Source organism: Meriones unguiculatus, chromosome X (assembly GCF_030254825.1).
Source record: "Meriones unguiculatus strain TT.TT164.6M chromosome X, Bangor_MerUng_6.1, whole genome shotgun sequence".
Taxonomy (NCBI): Eukaryota; Metazoa; Chordata; class Mammalia; order Rodentia; family Muridae; genus Meriones; species Meriones unguiculatus.
This window is the reverse complement of record NC_083369.1, coordinates 62399792-62420321: the sequence shown is the minus strand read 5'-3', so window position 1 is coordinate 62420321 and position 20530 is coordinate 62399792. Positions and strand designations below refer to the sequence as shown.

General features: G+C 39.5%; 1 protein-coding gene across 2 annotated transcripts in view; it reads right to left on the bottom strand.

The window, feature by feature from the left end:
* Rnf128 (ring finger protein 128) overlaps positions 1-20530 on the bottom strand; it is a 127983-nt gene that overhangs the window by 60158 nt on the left and 47295 nt on the right. The window contains exon 1 of one of the 2 annotated variants that reach the window (XM_060375794.1): positions 12923-13619. The exons of the other annotated variant lie outside the window; for it this stretch is intronic. Coding sequence (XP_060231777.1) covers positions 12923-13406 — 484 coding nt within the window. The 5' untranslated portion in view covers positions 13407-13619. Of the gene's footprint in view, positions 1-12922; positions 13620-20530 lie in introns of those variants that run through there. 2 annotated transcript variants of the gene reach the window in all.

The window sequence follows — 20530 nt, the reverse complement described above, 5'->3', positions numbered from 1 at the left end:
GAGCAAGAAACCCAGTGGCAGGGCAGCTGTCTCCAGGACTTCTCCTGGTGAGAGGAGAATCCCCTGACTACCAACGACCCCAGTTACCCCACAGATCCATACACCAAGTGAGCTGTGGCAATTCCCCAAGAAGCACCAGCCATTCGGTGACCATACCTAAAAAGCTGAGGAGGACTTCAAAAATAAGGATCTTCCTGCCAAGGGAATTCTCCCCAACCCCAGGATTCTAGAAGGCACCAGACACTAGCAGTTAACACCTGAGACAACCAGATGGGTAAAGGCCAGGATAAAAACACAAACCAATAAAAGCCAAAGCAATATGGCAGTTCCAGAACCCAGATAGCCAGGGGCATACTAACATAAGTGAAATTCAAGAAGATGACATTACATCTATGCTTATGAATATGGAGGAAACAAATAAAATGTGTAAAGGAATAGATAAAGTCAAACAGTTTATGGCCATCCATAAAGAAATACAGGAAGATGCAGACAAAGAGTTTGTGGTCTTCAGAGAGGAAGTGATTAAATCCCTGAAAGAAATAAAAGAAACAGAGGAATGTTCAAACAAACAAACAAACAGGTGAAGTAATTGAAAGAAAAGAAGAAAAACACAGTCAGACAGGTGAAGGAAATGAACAAAATGGTTCAAGATGCGAAGATAGAGCAGGAAAAATTAAGGAAAACACAAATGGAAGAAATCATGGTGAGGGAGATCTTAGGGAAAAAAACAGGAAATACAGAAGTAACCATAACCAACAGACTACAAGAGACGGAAGAAAGAATCTCAGGTGTGGAAGATAAAATGGAAGAAATTGATGAATATGGCAAAGAAAATGATAAATCTTTTTTATTATTATTAAGTATTTTATTATTGTTATTATTTTCATTTTATTCACTTTGTATCCCCCCATAAGCCCCTCCCTCCTCCCCTCCAGATCCCCCCTCCCTCCCCCTTCTTCATGCATGCCCTTCCCATCTTAAAAATTCCTGACACAAACCATCCAAAATATCCAAGACAACATGAAAAGACAAAACCTAAGAATAATAGGAATAGAGGAAAAAGAAGATTTCCATCTCCAAGGCTGAGAAAATATTTTTAACAAAATCATGGAAGAAAATTTTCCCAGTTTAAAAGAGAGGCCTATGAGCACACAAGAGGCCTATAGAACACCTAATTAATTAGAACAGAAAAGAAAATTCTCCCAGCACATAATAATCAAAACAGTAAGTGTACAGAACAAAGAAAAAAAACACTAAAAGCTGCTAGGGAAAAAGGCCAAGTAACATATAATGGCAAACCCATCAGAATCACACCTGACTTCTCAACAGAGACTATGAAAGCCAGAAGGGCCTGGACGGATATCACGCATACCCTAAGCAAACACAGATATCAGCCCAGGCTACTATACCCAGCAAAACTCTCTAGATGGAGAAAACAAGATGTCCAACGAGAAAAACAATTTTAAACAATACCTACCCACAAATCCAGCATTACAGAAGATGCTAGAAGGAAAAATACAACCCAAGAAAGCTAACTACATTCAGGAAAACACAGGAAATAAATAACCTCACTACAGCAAAATAAAAGTAGCCAAACACACAAACACACTACGACAACCAACATCAAAATAAACGGATCCAAACAGTCACTCACCATTAATCTCTCTCAACATCAATGGACTCAACTCTTCAATAAAAAGACACAGACTAACAGAATGGATGCATAAACAAGGCCCAAAAATCTGTTGCATACAAGAAATACATCTAAATCACAAAGATAGACATTACTTGAGAGTAAAGGGCTAGAAGAATGTTTTTCAAGCAAATGGACCCAAGAAGCAAGCAGGAGTAGCCATTCTAATATCTAACAAAATAAACTTTCAACCAAAATTAATCAGAAGAGATGTGGAAGGACACTTCATACTCATCAAAGGAAAATTCTACTAAGAAGACATTACAATTCTGAACATCTATGCCCCAAATACAAGGGCACCCACATTTGTAAAAGAAACATTAATAAAACTTAAATGACACATAGATCCTTACCCATTAATAGTGGGAGACATCAACACCCCACTCTCAACAAAAGTAGGTCAACAAAATAGAAATTAAACAAAGAAACAATGACTCTATCAGAGGTCATGAATCAAATGGACGTAAAAGATATCTACAGATCCTTTCACAGAAACACAAAAGAATTTACTTTATTCTTGGTACCTCATGGAACCTTTCCCAAAATAGACCATATATAGTTGGTCACAAAGCAAGCCTCAACACATATAAGAATATTGAAATAATCCCCTATACTCTATAAGACTACCATGAACTAAAGCTGGACCTCAACAACAACAGAAATAGCAAAAAGCCTACAGACAACATAGAAACTGAACAACTCACTACTCAATGACAGCTGGGTCAGGAAAGAAATAAAGAAATTAAAGACTTTCTAGAATTCAAGGAAAATGAAGGCACAACATATCCAAACTTATAGGATACAATGAAAGCAGTGGTAAGAGGATAATTCATAACACTAAGTGCCTTCAAAAACAAATTCGAAACATCTCATTACAAGTAACTTAACCCTTACTTGAAAGCCCTAGGGGGTAAAAAGAAAAAAAAAAAAAGAAGCATATACACCCAAAAGGAGTACACTACTGACAATAATCAAATTCAGGACTAAAATCAATAAATTAGAAACAAATAAAGCAATTCAAAGAATCAATGAAACCAAGAACTGGTTCTTTGAGAAAATCAACAAGAAAGACAAACCCTTAGCCAAACTAACTGAAAGGCAGAGAGACACTTCCAAATAAACAAAATAAGAAATGAAAAGAGGACATAACAATAGACACTGAGGAAATCCAAACAATTATTAGGTCTTACTTCAAAAGCCTATAAGCCACAAAATTTGAGAATCTAAATGAAATGGGCAGTTTTCTTGATCAATTCCATTTACCAAAGCTGAATTGAGATCAGGTAAATAAATTAAGTAGTCCTATATCTCCTTAGGTAAATAGAGGTTGTCATCAAAAGTCTCCATTCCAAAAAAAAAAAAAAAAAAAAGCCCAGGTACAGATGGGTTCAGGCAGAATTCTACCAGATATTAAAAGAAGAGTTAATAACAATAGTCTTTAAACTATTCCACAAAATAGAAACAGAAGGAACATTACCAAGCTATTTCTAGGAGGCCACAGTCACCATGATATCTAAGGCTCACAAAAACCCAACAACGAAAGAGAATTTCAGATCAATTTCCCTTTTGGACATTGATGTAAAAATACTCAGTTAATACTCCTAAACCAAATACAAGAACACATCAAAGATATTGTCCACTATGACCAAGTAGGCTTCATTCCAGATGTGCAGGGGTAGTTCAATATACAGATTTCATCAGTGTGACCCACCATATAAACAAGCTGAAAAAAACAAACAACAAAAAAACCCAACATGATCATCTCCTTAGATGCTGAAAAAGCATATGAAAAAAATTTATCACTCATTTAGGTTTATACTCCGAGAGAGATCAGGGCTACAAGTCACATACCTAAACATAGTAAAGGCAATATACAGCAAACCTATAGCTAACATCAAAGTAAACAGACAGAAACTTAAATCAATTCCACTGGAATCAGGGACAAGGCAAGGCTGCCCACTCTCTCCATATCTCTTCAACATAATTCTTGAAGTCCTTGCAGAGCAATAAGACAATTAAATGCGGTCAAGGCGATTCAGTTTGGAAAAGAAGATGTCAAAGCATCAATATTTGCAGATGACATGATAGTATACAAGATGGACCCCAAAATTTTTACAGGGAACTCTTACAACTGATAAACACCTTCAGCAAAGTAGCTGGATACAAAATTTAAAAAAATATCAGTAGCCCTCCTGTATATAAAAGACAAATGGGCGGAGAAAGAAATTAGGGAAATAGCACCTTTCACAATAACCATAAAAGACATAAAGTACCTTGGTGTAACTCTAAGAAATCAAGTAAAAGACTTGTATGACAAAAAACCTTCAAGACTCTAAAGAAAGAAATAGAAGAAGATATCGGAAGATGGAAAGATCTCCCGTGCTTATGCCTCAGCAGGATTAATATAGTGAAAATGGTCATCTTACCAAAAGCAATCTACAGATTCAATGCAATTCCCATCAAATTACCAACACAATTCTTTACAGATCTTGAAAGAAAAATCTCAGCTTCATATGGAATAACAAGAAACCCAGAATAGCTAAAACAATCTTCTACAATAAAAGAACTTCTTTTATTGTATCTCCATTCCTGATCTCAAGTGTACTATAGAGCAACAGTAATAAAAACTGCATGGCACTGGCATAGAAACAGAATGGCGCATCAGTGGAATAGAAGATCCAGAAATAAACCCATACACTACAGATACTTGATTTTGACGAAGAAGCCAAAAACATACAACGGAAAAAAAGATAGCATCTTCAACAAATGGTGCTGGTATAACTGGAAGTCTACATTCAGAAAAATACAAATAAATCCATATTTATCACCCTGCACAAAACTGAAGTCCAAGTGGATCAAAGACCTCAGCATAAAACCAGACTCATTAAATAGGTTAGAACAAAAAGTGAGGGAAACCTAGAACTCATAGGTACAGGAGACTACTTCTTGAACAGAACACCAACAGCACAGCCTCTAAGATCAACAATCAATAAATGGGACCTCCTGAAACTGAAAAGCTTCTGTAAAGCAAAGGACACTGTCGTCAGAACAAAACGACAGCCTGCAGACTGGGAAAGGCTCTTCACCTACCCTATATCTGACAGAAGGCTAATATCCATAATATATAAAGAACTCAAGAAGTTAAACTGCAACAAATCAAGCAATCCAATTAAAAAAATGGGGAACAGAGAATTCTCAATAGAGGAAAATTGAATGGCAGAGAAACACTTAAAGAAATGCTCAAAGTCCTTAGTCATCAGGTAAATGTGAATCAAAAAGACCCTGAGATTTCACCTTACACCCAACAGAATGGTTATGATCAAAAACTCAAATGACAACACATGCTGGAGAGGATGTGGAGAAACAGCAACCCTCCTCCATTGCTGGTGGGAATGTAACCTTGTACAACTTTGGAAATCAATCTGTTGCTCAAGTATACAACTAGGATATTTGCTCAACCATGTGCATAGAAGCTTTATGCATAATAGCCAGAATCTGGAAACAACCCAGATGTCCCTCAACAGAGGAATGGATACAGAAATAGTGGTACATGTACACAATGGACTACTATTCAGCAATTCAAAACAAGAAAATCATGAAATTTGCAAAAAAAAAAAATGGTGGGAACTAGGAAAGATCACCCTGAATGAGGTATCCCAGAAGCAGAAAGACACACAGGGTATATACTCACTTATAAGTGGATATTAGACATACAATTATAGGATAAACATACTAAATTATGTACACCTAAAGAAGCTAAGCAAGAAGGAGTTCCCAGGGTAAGATGATCAATCCTTATTCAGAAAGGCAAACAGCATAGACATTGGAAGAGGGAGAAAACAGTGAACAGGATAGGAGCCTTCCATGGAGGGCCTCTGAAAGACTCTACACAGAAGGGTATCAAAGCAAATGCTAAGATTCATGGCCAAACTTTGGGCAGAGTGCAGGGAATCTTATGAAAGAAGGGGAGATAGAAAGACCTGGAGGGGACAGGAGCACCACAAGGAGAGCAACAGAACCAAAAAATCTGTGCCCAGGGGTCTTTTCTGAGATTGATACTCCAAACAAGGTCCATTCATGTAGGTAACCTAGAAACCAACCCTGCACAGATATAGCCCATGGCAGCTCAGTCTCCAAGTGAATTCCCTAGTAATGGGAACAGGGGCTGTCTCTGACTTGAACTCAGTGGCTGGTTCTTTTGTCATCTCCCCCTGAGGTGGGGTGAAGCCTTACCAGGCCACAGAGGAAGACAATGTAGCCAGTCCTGATGAGACCTGATAGGCTATGGCCATATGGAAGGGCAGGAGAACCTCCCCTATCCGTGGACTTCTAGGATGGTCACTGGATGAGAGGAGGGCGTGAGGTTGGGATTGGGAAGGGATGAGGATGGGGGTACAGCTGGGATACAAAATGAATAAATTGTAATAATTAATTAATTAATTAAAAATAACAATAGAAAAGGGAAAGCACAATGTAAAAATTCTACAAGTCATTTCTCATTATTCCTTGTTGCCCAGGTAATTTAATGTTTTTTTTTAACAATAAATCCATAGAATTTAGTCATTATTTGGTCACTATAGAAATTAAGTAGCCTATAATTAAAAATCTATCCATAGGGACAGGTCAGATGGAAGGGGAGGAAGACTTCCCCTATCAGTGGCCTGGAGGAGGGGTATGGGAGAGGAAGAGAGAGGTAGGGTGGGATTGGGAGGGGATAAGGGAGAGGGGTACAGCTGGGATACAAAGTAATTAAATTATAATAAATAAAAAATATTGGTATGCTCTTCTCATATATTCTTTAACCTATTAAAATCAAAATTCCTTCATAGAGTGTGGTGTTTACTCTATTTTGTACACTCAGGCAAGAAACACAGTCAATAATTCTCAATAAAAGGAAGTACAGTTCCCAGGCTGCAGATACTTTTCCAGCAGATCTTATGACCCTCTGGCATTTGACTTCTTGGACGTGGAGGGCAATTTAAGAAGTATTTCTAAAGCACATCCAAAACAAATGCTCCTACAAGGAATTTTTTTAATGATAAAATATTTTATTTATTTATTTATTTATTATTATATTTATTATAATTTATATAGTTTGTACCCATGCTGTGCCCCTCTCCCTCATCTCCTCAAATCCCACCCTCTCTCTGTCTTCCCCTATGTCCCTCCTCTAGTCCACTGATAGGTGAGGTCTTCCTCCTCTTCTATCTGACCCTAGTCTATCAGGTCTCATCAGGACTGGCTGCATTGTCTTCCTCTGTGGCCTGGCAAGGCTGTACACCCCAGAGAACCTGCCCCTGAATTCATGCCAGAAACAGCCCCTGCTCCTCTTACTAGGAAACCCACTTGGAGACTGAGTCTATTAGCTACATCTGAACTTGGATTTTTTTATTTTAATTTAATTTTATTAATTACACTTTATTCACTTGTATCCCCCCTTAAGCCCCTCCCTTCTCCCCTCCTGATTCCACCCTCCCTTCCCCTTCTTCACGCATGTCCCTCCCCAAGTCCACTGATAAGGGAGGTCCTCCTCTCACTCCTGATGTGAAACTGGGTTTTTAAGTCCTTTCTATGCATGGTCCTACAAGGAATCTAGAGATTAACAAATAACAAAAAATGACTCCCATCTAGCAGGAAGGCAAAACATGTGAACAAATTAAAACTAGCAAAAGGCAGAAAATATGAAAAGAGATGACGTGCTGTTTAAACAAAAAGGTTATTTTGTTTCAGGTGTGAGCTATAGCTGGCACAGGAAAAAAACCTGTGTAGAAACATTGCAATGAACCTTATAAATGTGTGTAATGAGTGTGCATTAATTCAAAATGAAACTGTGGTGGCTACATTCCTGTATTCCCAAGACTCAAGAGGCAGAGCAGGGGTCTATCTGTGAGTTTGAAGCCAGCCTAGCCTATATATCTAGTTTCATGCCAGTCAGGCCTACATAGTGAGACTGTCTCAAAAAAAAAAAAGTCAAAGAATTTTTAAAGAAAGAAGAATAAGGAAGCATTTGTATTGAAATTTGAAGGATGAATGGGTTTTGGGCAAGCAGAGTTAGGAAGAACACATGGCTAATAGCAGAAATGTGCTCAAATGGCAGGTGAAAGAGCTTGCTGCACAAGCCTGACGACTGGAGTTGGGCCCCCAGATCCTTGGGTAAAGGAGAGGATTGACTGCTGAAGGTCATCCTCTGAGTGTCACATGTATGCTATGGCATGCACACCACATGGCCACACAAATTAAACATTATTAAAAATGCACATTTAAGCAAATTATGCTAGAAAAGGATAGGGTAGATTTTGGTATCGATATGAGAGAAGAGGAATAAAGTTCTCAAAGTACTTTGGGACCAATTTATTAAATTGCATATGCTATGCTGAGCAAGGCATTTTAGAATGTATAAGCAATGGCATTTATGTGATCATAGCTGTGCTCTAGTAGCAAAGTGGAAGAACTGTGTAAAGGAAGAAAATGACTGGAGGCAACAAGACCAATCAGGAACAGAAAACAGGATATTAATTATCACAAGAGAGGAGACTGCGTGACAATTTAAAGTGATAGTATCAACTGAATGCTGCATCTGTTTATAAAGGGAGGGGGGAGCTGTGAGGCACAGGGTGCAATGGAAAAGAAGAGGTAGATAAACCAGCTAATAACATAGGAAGAGAAGCAAGAGACTGGGAGATCAAGAATAGTTCACAGTGTCAAATATAGTAACTGCAGAGATATGAAGGACATATCTGGAAAGGGATTTGTTAATATCATGGTAAAATTATCACCACCAGTCCTCCAATCAACTTATTTAAAAAAAACACACTACTATTCTAGAAGAAAAGAAAAGAAAGTCAAGAAGGGAATAGGATTGTGATGAGTCAGTATAAAACCATATTTCAGGGCCAGGCATGGTGGCCCATGCCTTTAATCCCAGGCAGATCTCAGTGAGTTTGAGGACAGCCTGGTCTGCACAGTGAGACAGGGAAACAAACAGTATTTTAAAGTCTTCTTTGAATGGAAAGGAAAAAAGATTGATAACTTGACTGGGAAGGAGCTTTTAAAAAAAAAAAAGAATGTCAAAGCAAAGAAGATCAAAAGAGTTTTTCCTTGTAGAAAAAAAATTCTATCCCATCTACTTTATGCCTAGAGGGTTTAAGATTTTGAGTTATACAGACTTTGAAGTCTGTAGGCTGCTCATTTTCAAATTTTGTTCTCTAAACATAGAACTCAATTTTCATTTTATAAAATACATTTAACTAGCTTACTAGGATTAAAAAGAACATCTCATCAACACTATCTCATTTAATCCTAGCAACCTTATGAGGTTTTCTTTTTTTTTTTTAAATTTTATGCCTATCTTACAAAAGAGAGAATTCAGAGAAGTAAACTAAGTGCCCTAGAGATTAGAATTAGTAAGTGGCTGGCCCCATTCTTTTAACTGAAATACTGTATTATCATTTAACATTTAAGTATACAAACAATTTTTTATATACCAAACTATGTACAATGAAAGAGCACCCAATCATTAACTTACATTGTTTAGTACTTTCATTTTTTTTAAATAAAGGCCTCAGAAACAATGCTTCTACTGTAACCTCTTTTTGCATATGTTTCATGTTCTTGTAAATTTGTCATAGAGGATGACCGTCGTAACCCTGAATGGCTCTTTCAATGAATTCCTGCCTGCCCATATTGATGCAAGGCAAATTGTACAAGAAGTGCACAGATGACTTCAACCCTTAGGCTCTGCTCAATTAGACAGGAGGCATGACTTAGGCCCATCTGCTTGATCCAAGAAAGAACAGTTGAAGTTACGCAACAGAGAAAGCATGCTTAACATACTTCATCATGAAAGTCTATATTTTAGATGGCTGCAGTGCTTACTCTACATTTTGGCTGCTTCTCATTTGATTTTCATATTTGAAGTGACTCTGAATAATAAAACTTTGCTACCAAATTCTCTTCAGAATTCTCTACTCAGTTTCTGGATAAATTTGGTAATATATATATATTTTTTCAGGCATTCCACATCAAGCTCTTATTTCATATGTATCATTTGTAATGATTTAGCTATGTGAAGCTGGGTTTTCTTAATAATTTGCAACCAAATTAAAATACAAACATAATTTGCATGGGTTCATAGTACACTACATTTGTGTGTGTGTGTGAGAGAGAGAGGGGTGTTCTCTGTGTAGCCCTGGCTGATCTTAAACTCAAAGATCAGAGATCTACCTACAAAAAAAAAAAAAAACAAACCAAAAAAAACAAAACAAAAAACAAACAAAAAACCACCTTAATTTCCTAAATGATTGCTCAATATTGTAAAAATTTCCCCTAAACAAAATATATACATACTTACATAATTAAATAAATATATAAATAAGTAAAGTAATGGTCCTGCCAGGCATAGTAATGGCCTGCAATTCCAGCAGTTGGGTGGATGAAGCAGTAGAATAATGAGTTTTCAAGGCCAGCCTGAAGTCACTGGATTACAGAGTGTGTTGGAAGCCACTCTGGCCTATCCAGTGTGATCTTGCCTCCAAAACAAATAAGTAAACAAACACTAAAGCAATGGTTTAAAACCACTCATTTCAATCACTTGAAACACTGTGTGTTTAAGATTTTACAGTTATGATAGGAGAGAGCCTAGGTATTCTGTACAAATTTAAAGGACAAAAGATTCAAGTGGAGCTCCTGTGAGAGTCTGTGAAGACAGAGTTCATAAAATAAAAAAAGATAGCAATGGCTTTTTTCACATTTCATTAATTTAATAATGAATTAAAACTTAAACCTCACTCCCACCTACACACCACTATATCCAAGACATTTTTTTTCAAACAGAGGTTAAACAGGCAGCCCCTGATTTGTTTTCAGAAGAGAAAAGCAAATAGCACAACACTTTCCAAATACTCAATAGCAAATGTGAATAAAGTAGTTTCTCTAGGAGTTTGAGAGAGAATTGTCATTTTATGCCTCAAAAGTAATCTGTTAGCTTTTTGGGTAGTTAGCTTGATAGTAATATAGTTTGTGCCATCAATTTGGGTAATAAAAAGCCTCAAAAGTGTCCAAATATCTTTCACTGAACTTTATTTCTTTCACTGGACTTTCTTTATTCCTATATGAGATCCTGAAACATAATAGGCCTAATTAGATATCCACGTCTTCAAAATGGTAACTGGATGATCATACATTTGTTCATTTATATAGCTAACATTTGTGGATGTCTACCATCTGATACATTATTCTTAGTAATTATCACAACCTAAATATCATCTCCATTTTATAGATGGGGAAACCAAGATTCAATAAGGTTAAATAATCTGTTCAGGGTCACAAAGCTACTGTGCGTTAAATCCAGAGTTGGACTGCCAATCTTGACTACAATGTCTGTTTTTCCTACTACACCATAGTGCCTGTCAATAAATAATAACATGTATGTGGAAAGCCTAATACATAGTAGGAGTTCAACAAAAGTTACTTTCCTCTCCTAAAACTACCTGATAAATATCCCTAACAGAAGTCCAGTAGTTTCATCAGTGATTCTAATTAAAACATATTATTCAACTGGAAATCATTCATGCAAATGAATATCATTTGGAGAAGACAAAATCAAATCCTTGTAAAATCAAATAGCCAAATAAAGACTTTAAATTTACCTAAGCCTCATTATTCAGCTTTAGTAGCCTTTAAAATGTAATTGCATTCTAATCAATGTATTATCGTCTAGGAAAGATACAGTGTGCTCTCTTAATCAATATACTAAATCTACGAACGGCAGCATTTTAGAGGCAATCTGGGCCACATCACTTGTCTCGGATGTATCTCTGCCAACTCTGTGCTCACCCACTATACCTACACTACCATTTGTCATGTAACTTGCACAAGGTCACAAGCTGAGCAAAGCGAAGGGGCCTTATAGAAACTCAAGTGGCTGGAGTTCTGGTTCAGTGCTCTTTCCATTGTACCACACACCCACTCAATTCAAGCCCTCTCCAGGCAGGGCCAGTGGTACTACTGTAAGCAAAACACAAATCCTCATGAAGTTAAAGAACTGAAGTCCTTATTTCAGAGACTGCTAACCTTTCCTTACATTGCTCTAGGCTCTTGAAGGTTTTATTTCATTTTACCCTACAGGCAAACCTGTGGACAACTGGTTTCTCATTATCCTGTCTCATTTGACTGATAAGAACACCAAGACTCGGAGTTTGGATAAGTTGCCCAAGGTCACAGAACTAGTAAGCACCGGAGCAGAAATTTGAATCAAGGTCTGACTAGATCCAGCTCTTAACAGCTATATAACATTGTTACTTGTCTCACCCCCCCCCCCCCCCCCACACCACCTCCTTTTTTTTTCTTTTGTCATTCAGGGCCTAGCACCACAAATCACATACAGACAGGTTTCTGGAAGAGTAGCTGAAGGTAGTGAAATAGTCACCCCGCGAGGACCACACATTTCAGAAGTACCTGGACTACTTTTACAAAGTCTGGGCATTTTTTCTCCCAGTCACATTAATCACCTGCTTTGGAACTCAAGAACCTAAATCAGATTCGTCAAGAGGCAAACAACAGCACTGATAACAAGAACTACTCGAGATCCAAGACCACGGGGCAGAGAACTCCAAAGCTAAAGTTTCCACAAAAATTACAATAAGGTTACCTGAGTACTGTAATATAATCTTGTACTTGATAAGTAGGAAATTCGAAGTGAAACCAGAGAGAGAAAAATCCGTTTCTATATGGCGATGAGATTCCCAGGCAATGTTCTTTCTCCCTCATAGTTTTAAAGCCAATGTCCATCCTCCCATACTCTTAATCCTAGGCAAAGCACCCTTGTGAAACATTAGGTAAAGAAGCAAAGACTCCCCCTCCCCCGCTATACCAGCCTCTGCCGTCGTCCGCTCCCCCCACCCGCCGTTTGTCTTACCCTTTTCCACCAAAGGCAAATTAAATTCTGAAGGATTTTTTTTTTTTTAATCCAAACCCCCACACCTGGCTTGTCTCGGGAGGATCATACTCTACTCGGCGGGGACAAAAACAGGGGCACCCTTTTTTCTTTCCAAGCAAGGAGAGAGAGAGAGAGAGAGAGAGAGAGAGAGAGAGAGAGAGAGAGAGAGAGAGAGACAGAGAGACAGAGAGACAGAGAGACAGAGAGACAGAGAGACAGAGAGACAGAGAGAGACCAAGGGAAACTGGACACCTTAGAGGTTTGAAGAGGCGGAAATGAGTGGCTGCACTCACCGGGGTGAGACATGGGGATGACCTCATTGCGGGTCCCGGGGAAGTTAAAGATCACGGCCCCAGAAGCCCCTTTCTCATAAGCCAGATGGATCTTGTCCGCGAAGGTGCAGCCTCCGCCGCGTTGGATGAGGGCCAGCCAAGACACTTGCACAGCGCTCCCCCAAACCGTGGGCACCGTGAAATTCGTGTGCGGGTTACAAGCGTTGAGCGCCCCGGGCCCGTCGGGCGGCACCAGGACTCCGGAGACGGGCTCGAGCGGCGAGTCTTGGCCATACACGCCCTCCTCGCTCAGCTCCCACACCGTGCGGTTCACTCCGGTGTGCGGGACCCGCCAGGACACGTTCAGGTACGCGGTCCACACGGCCTCAGCGCCCCGGGAGGCGGGCGCCTGAGGACTCAGAGCCAGGAGGAAGCCCCAAGCCAGCAGCCGGGCGGCCCCGCAGCCGTCGCGGCAGCGGAGCCGGAGCCTGAGCGCCAGCCCCATGGCGTGCACTCAGCGGCTGGGAGACCCGGGCCCGGAGCGAGGGGTGGCGGGGGTGACGAGCCAGGCGGGACAGGCGGGCGGCCCCCCGGGGACCAGCGAGGTCGAGGGCTGCCCTGGCCCGGCACGCGGCGTCAGCGACCCGGCTGCTGCAGACGCAGCCCCTGCAGGCGCTGTGGATGCTCACTTGCGACTGCCGCTGCCGCCTCCGACGCGTCGGGCAAGGGGGACGTTGGCGCGAAGCTCCGCCCAGCCGGAGGGGGGGGCGGGAGAGGTAGCTCGGAGAGGGAGAGAAGGAAAGAAGAGAGGACACTGCGGGAGCAGCCTCCTAAAAGGGTCACTGGATGGGAAAAGCCTTACGGGCCAGACTCTGGGCTTGAGTGGCCAGGTGTATCTGATCCCCTTCAGCAGGAAAGCTTAGGCAAGAAGCTGGTGAATGCGCCTGGTTGCTAGTTTTCAGTTCTGATTCGGGTTCGCTTTGAAAGGCAAGGATGAGCCTCATTCCCTCTCATTTGCCTGGAGGGGAGTTTGGGCTTTATTGGTAGGAAGCTGGGAAAGTGCTTTTTGAAGAGCCGCAGGTCCAAAGGGAGTGAGCTCTGAGTAGGTGGGTAGTGCTGTGATTAGATGCTTCCTGGTTTGCTTTGGTTTGTTTTAAAGGGGAAGGACAAGCAAAGCGCGTCCTCAATTACTCCCTTTATTTATTTATTTATTTGTTTGTTTATTAGTTGTCCCAAATGGCCACATTTCCCTTTCCTTGGTCACAGCAAGCTCTATAGGTGTCAGTGTCTTTCCTACAATTAACAGAGGATAACACACTGCACAAGATGCCTCCTGTAAGCAATTTTGATAATTACAACAGAATTACCATCTTCACACACCTCGAAACCGAGGCTTTTTCTTTCACCTTGTGCAAATCAGGTTTGACCTAACTGATATTCCAGCATGATTCATGACCCTAAAAACATCACCTATCTTCTCTTCACAGCAACTAGAATGAGGCTAACCCACCTTGAAGATTCACCCGTGTTCACTGTTGGTGTATGATTTATTTGTATTTCAGTATACATTTCTGTCAATACCATCTTACTGGATTCTCAAATATGCACAGAAGTATGCTGAAATAATATGCCTGCTGACAGGCAGTTCAGAATTTATTTATGATTTTGATTTTTGGACAGGGTCTCCCTATGTAGTCTAGAACTATGTAGATGAGGCCAGTTTTGAAGTTGGAGCAATCCTAGTGCCTAGCTGAGATTACAGTTAATTAAAGATATGCACTACCAGGCACAGCTTCTAAACAGCTTTTAACCTTTAGAATTTAATTCTCTATGCCTCAATTTCTTTATAAATTGTAAAATGGGAGTAATAGTAATGACCTCATGGAGTTGTTCAGATGGTCAAAAGCTCACATACAAATAACTTAGGGCCCTGCTTAGCAGATTGTGAAAATCATGTTAAATATTGTTATTCGAGAAATTCAGGGGCCCAGGAGTTCTACAACATCAAGGTTGTTACATTTCGGTAATAATCAGAGAGCATGCTGTTTATAAGTTCAGTTTTAGTTACTCTTTGGTTCAGTCTAATTTCCACCACATTCCTAATCACTCTCTTCGCTTAATTCTTGGCCAAACATTTATTTAATAGTATTTCCCATGATTAAACATAGATTTATTCTATTCTTGATATTTTTAGGACCCCAGTGAAGCCTACAGGAAACTTAACACCATGTATCAAACACCAGCTAAAATAGTATTAAAAGAAACTTTAGAAGCCATTTGGAATAGGTATGGGACAAGCAGAAAAATATCCCCCAATGTCAATGATGTTAACCATTGAGATGTAAAGTAGCCTCTCAACAAACAAACAAACAAAAAACTAGAGTATTTTCAGCCATCTATAAGAAATAGAATAATACTTCTAGAAAGTGTGTTTTTGTTAATGGAGAACAGTCAAAATCCAATTAAGCAATATTACTTGAATTAAAATCAACTCTATTGTTCTTTGAAGAAAATGTGATCAAAAGAAAGGAGGTATTTTATCATATACATACAAAAATAAATATGAAGAGATGTTTACTCATTTTATCATGTATTATTTCTTAAATACTTATCTCACATCTATATGTTATGAGCTAAATGTAAGTCAGATAAAATATCAACTATGCTGTCTAAAAGTTCATGAATTAACTTCGAAGTGTAAGAAGCAATCATTGCATTACTGAATAATAATAGAAGTTTACACAGGCCAATAATGAATAGTAGAGAAGATTCCCTCATCCAGACTAGGAAATAAGGAAAGTGTATACCTGTGCTGAGTTCAAGAGGATTAATACCTTTCTAGGGAAAGAACAACACAGGAAAAGGCATGGAGGCTAAAATAGAAGTGCTGGAAACCTGCAATTACATCAGGACTTCTAAGCATAAAATGGTTGAAATCTAGAGGGTGAAAAGGAGGTAATACAAGAGAAAATCAAAGGTCTGAAAATGAAACTTAGTGGTAGAAAACTACTAGCACGTGTGAGGCTCTGGCTCCATCCCCAGCACTATAAAGGTAAGTAAGCCAGGCATGGTGGCACACTTCTGTAATCCCAGCACTCAGAAAGGCAGAGACAGGCAGATCTCTGTGAGTTTGAGGCCAGCCTGGTTTACAAAATGAGTCCAGGGCAGCCAAGGATACACAGAGAAACCCTGTTTCAAAAGAAAAACAACAAACAAACAAAAAACCAGAAAGAAAGAAGTAAGTAATAAAAAAGATAAAATCGAAGTGGTATGTAGAGGATAAAGATTATATTCAGGCACAAGTAATAGCATATGAGGACAACAGAGAATAATCAGAAAACTAACATAAAGGAGTTAGTTATGGCTGGAATATAAGCTACCAAAGGAGAGCTAAGGAAAATGAAACTAGGGAAGTAAGTGGAACGTGGAGAGTTTAAAACATGCAGAATCAATATACATATCACATATGAGCACACACATAAGGCAAATTTGACATGAGTAACTATTGTTAAATATAGAAGGTGGGCATATAGATATTAAATTATTTTTAAACTTTTCTATATATTTTATACTTTTTGTTATTAATGAGTTTAAATTGTAGATTTTAATTTTTTTAATTTTCTTTGACATGTATGTTTGTTTTGCCTGCCTGTATGTGTAATGTGTATCATGTGAATGTCTGGTGCTTATGAAGGTCAGAAGATGGCATTAGATCCCCTGGAACCAGAGTTACAGGCAGTTGTGAGCTGCCACAATGGTGCTGGGAATTGAATCCTGGTCCTTGGAAGAGCAGCCAGTGCTCTTAATCAGTGAACCATCTCTCTATCCCCTAAGAATAAATTTATATTGAAACTAGTGGAACAAATGAATAATATATCAGATCTTGGTTTAAAAAAAATCATCCAGATTGTTTTAAATAAAGACTAGTGAGGAGGCTAACATCACCAGATTTTTTTTGAAGGTCTAGCCCAATTATGAAATGGAGACATCATGTTTCTATAGCTTGGTGACGTGAACCATTAAGCATCCCCTTGCTCTGAGTCCATCCTCACTAAGCAACCTTCTTATTTTCATTTAGCTACTCATGTAAATATGCCTACAGGGAGATAATGCACTCATCAGCAAACACTAGTATCAGGTCCATTTGGAGGTTATACTTCTCATTATAAATTAATCAATTGGCATTCTGGTTTACATATTGGTCTCCTGTGAATTTGGTTAAATCTGAGTCAGTCCCCAGGAGCCCAGTCTCTGGTTATACTACCAGTTAAATTTCAAAGTTTTCAAAGCTGAGAGCCAGATTGTTGATACTGACTGTGTCAATGTCTTTCCATAACGAGTAACTTGCTGTCTGTCCATACCTTATCCCCATGTCTTACTGAAGAATATTTTTTACAGTACAACAGTTTCCCGCTACTAAGAGTTAAGTCTGCTGCTGATCAGGGGCATCACCACTGTCAGGGAGCTGACTAGAAATGCTAACACCCACTTCTGCTGGAGGATGGGCAGTGCCAGATCTCATTCCTTCACAAAACATCCCACTCTGAGTGAGACTATGCTGTTCTTGTTGGAAAGTGCATCCCTGTTCAAGTAGGGCCTTTGCTCTTGGGAATGGCCCTGAACCAGATCTCACTTGATGCTTGATTCCTGATAACTGAGTTGATTAATCCTAATATTCTCTCAGAGTGCTACTCTCCTTACTGGTTGAAACAGTTACTCATCTACTATATCTACTATCCTTTTTTTTTTTTTTTTTTTTTTTTTGGAGAGGGGTGGTGGTGATAGTGGTTTTGAAGCAAGGTATCTCTGTCCTGAAATAGCTTTGAAGACCAGGCTGTCCTCAAACTCACAGAGATCTGCCTGCCTCTGCCTCTCTGAATGCTGGGATTATAGGCATGCACCTGGTTTAAACTACTGTTCTTTAAACATTTACCATGTGTTTTATATACCTATCTCCATCTAATATTATCCCTATCATTTTTTTAACAGAACAGGAAACAGGCTCAAAATTAGCAGCCAGCCTAAAATTGTAGTTAAACAGAAGCAGAATTCCAATGCAGTTCTGGCTATAAGTATTAATAGCTGATAATGACTCACACCATTTCTCTGTAGAGTGGCATTAACACTGTAACTTTTTTTTATGCTAAAGAAAGTTTAAGGAATGTTTCTCATATGTATGTCAGGCACAGTCACCACGGAGGGAGGAAATAATATTTGAGCCAAGAGCCTATTAGTATTATTCAAATCCTACCACAAAGATGAACCGTGACAAATGCATTTATCAACAGCAGCAAATGAGCCCTGAGCAAGCTCTAGCTAATGATGAACTGATAAGACAAAGCAGCCTCCTGAAGGAGCAACCATGTGGTGCCATTGTGGCAGATTAAGTTTCCTATCATACCAAGGGTCTGCAGAGGCATAGAGATGGACAGTAGTGTGCAGCCTAAAATAGATCTGCAAAAAAAAAAAAAAAAAAAAAAGAGACATCACGTCTGACCACTTATCATTAAATAAATGACAAAACATAGCTTGCAATAACTAGTGTCTTCCACATCAGTGACGGCATAGGTATACGGCTGGCAGGTTCTGTACAGAGAGCATGGCAGCCAGTGTTCTGTTAGGAAGATGAAAATGGTGGGGGTGTAGCAAGAAAGAAGGGCTGAACATAAGGAAACAAAATGCTAATATGTGAGGCAATTTCCTGTTTCCAGATAACATATCATCACTTGCAAGTGCAAATATGCCTCAGTTAGCCTGCACTAGTCTACGGCCATTGTTATCATACACCCAAAGAAAGGATAGAACTTCAGGAAGGGGCTTAGCAATAGTATGCATGCTGTACCTAAAATGAAGAGCAGACTCCTGTCCATCATGAATAACTATAAATGAGAACCTACTATGGTCCCATAGCTTTTACCTGTAGGGAATATGTACTGTATATATAACAGAAGAAGAAACAGGTCCAGGTCTAGGAGCTTGATGATGTCATCTATGGTTTTGCCAAATATCAGAATTGGAATTTGACTCCATGTCCAATTACAAAACCACACTCTTCCCATTTTCCCACTTTCCAACTTATATTACACTACATTGGAAATGAAAAGCAGAAAAAGGCCTTTTATTTACAGGGAACCAACTATGTACCAGATACTTTGCAAGGATCAATTATACACTGTTTCTCACAATAGCCAATATTACGATTCAGATGAGGAACATGAGTTGTAAAATGATGAAGTGTTTTGCCGAAAGTTACACAGTAAGTATGTGGCAGAGGTGGAATTCTCATGGGAATTTTCCTGATTCCGAATTCTTTATCTTCCCCCCCCCATGTACTACCATTCTGCATACATAAAGAAATCCTAGATAATGGAGACTGTGAGAATGTGTGTAATCATCAAATTCCCCACAATTATTTATGAATGTCTGTGTACTGAATTGTACAAGTTCACTCACATGCATGTATAGAAATGAGAATTTTAACACATAATTATAATGGGGGTTTTGCATCCTGTGAGGAGAACTAGCACAAGAAGTGTATTTTGTTGGAGGAGACTGCAGAGAACATGAGCTAAATTACATCTGCTTGATTTCCACCAGGGGATCAAATTACTGCAGAGTGAATTTAGGGAGGTAGTTAAGGGGATCAGAGATTGCTGAAGAGTTTCTTTGCTCAGCCTCCATAGAGAAGAGCTCAGGGCAAGTGTGAATAGCTTAAAGGGACAGTTGAGAAGTGGCTGAAAGGAGCAATAAAGATGTGAGGCCTTCCTCCTTCACTATATTCTCAGGCAAGACTATTAGGGAAGCCCATATTGTCTCATACAGTATTCTATCTTTCCTTTTCAAGTTTCTAGATAAAGGCAGATTCCAAAGGAATTAAATCTGTGACCACAAGAAAATGTGCATTAGTCTGTGTGTGTGGTGTCTGTGTGCAAGTGTGTGTGTGTGTGGGGGGGGAGTGTGTGTACCTGTGTGTGTGTGCTATTAAAATAAGGAAAAAAAATTGGGTGAAATGGAAAAGGAAAAGACATTTTAATGAATTGTGCCCTACAAAAATTACCATATATTTGAAGTCTCTTTTCTTTTTAAAATTATTATTATCATTTATTGCAACTTATTCAATTGTATCCTTGCTGTGGCCTCCTCCCACATCTCACAATCCCACGTTCCTTCTCCCCCTATGACCCTCTCCAAGTCTACTCATAGGGGAGGACCTCCTCCCCTTCTATCTGACCCTATCTTATCAGGTTTCATCAAGACTGGTTGGATTGTCATCCTCTGTGGCCTGACAAGGCTGCACCCTTCTTCAGGGGGAGGTGATCAAAGAGCCAGCCACTGAGTTCATGGCAGAGACAGCCCCTGCTCCCTTACTAGGAAACCACTTGGAGACTGAGTCTATGGGCGACATTTGAGCAGGGGTTTAGGTCCTCCCCATGCATTGTCATGGGTTGGGGTATCAGTATGTGAAGGAACCCCAGGGCTCAGTTTTTATAGCTCTGTTGGTCTCCTTTTGGAGTTCCTGTCACCTCCAGGTCTTTCTATCTTCCCCTTCTTTCATAAATTCCATGCCCTCTGCCCAAAGTTTGGCTATGGATCTCAACCTCATCTTCAATACCTCTATCTATAGTCTTT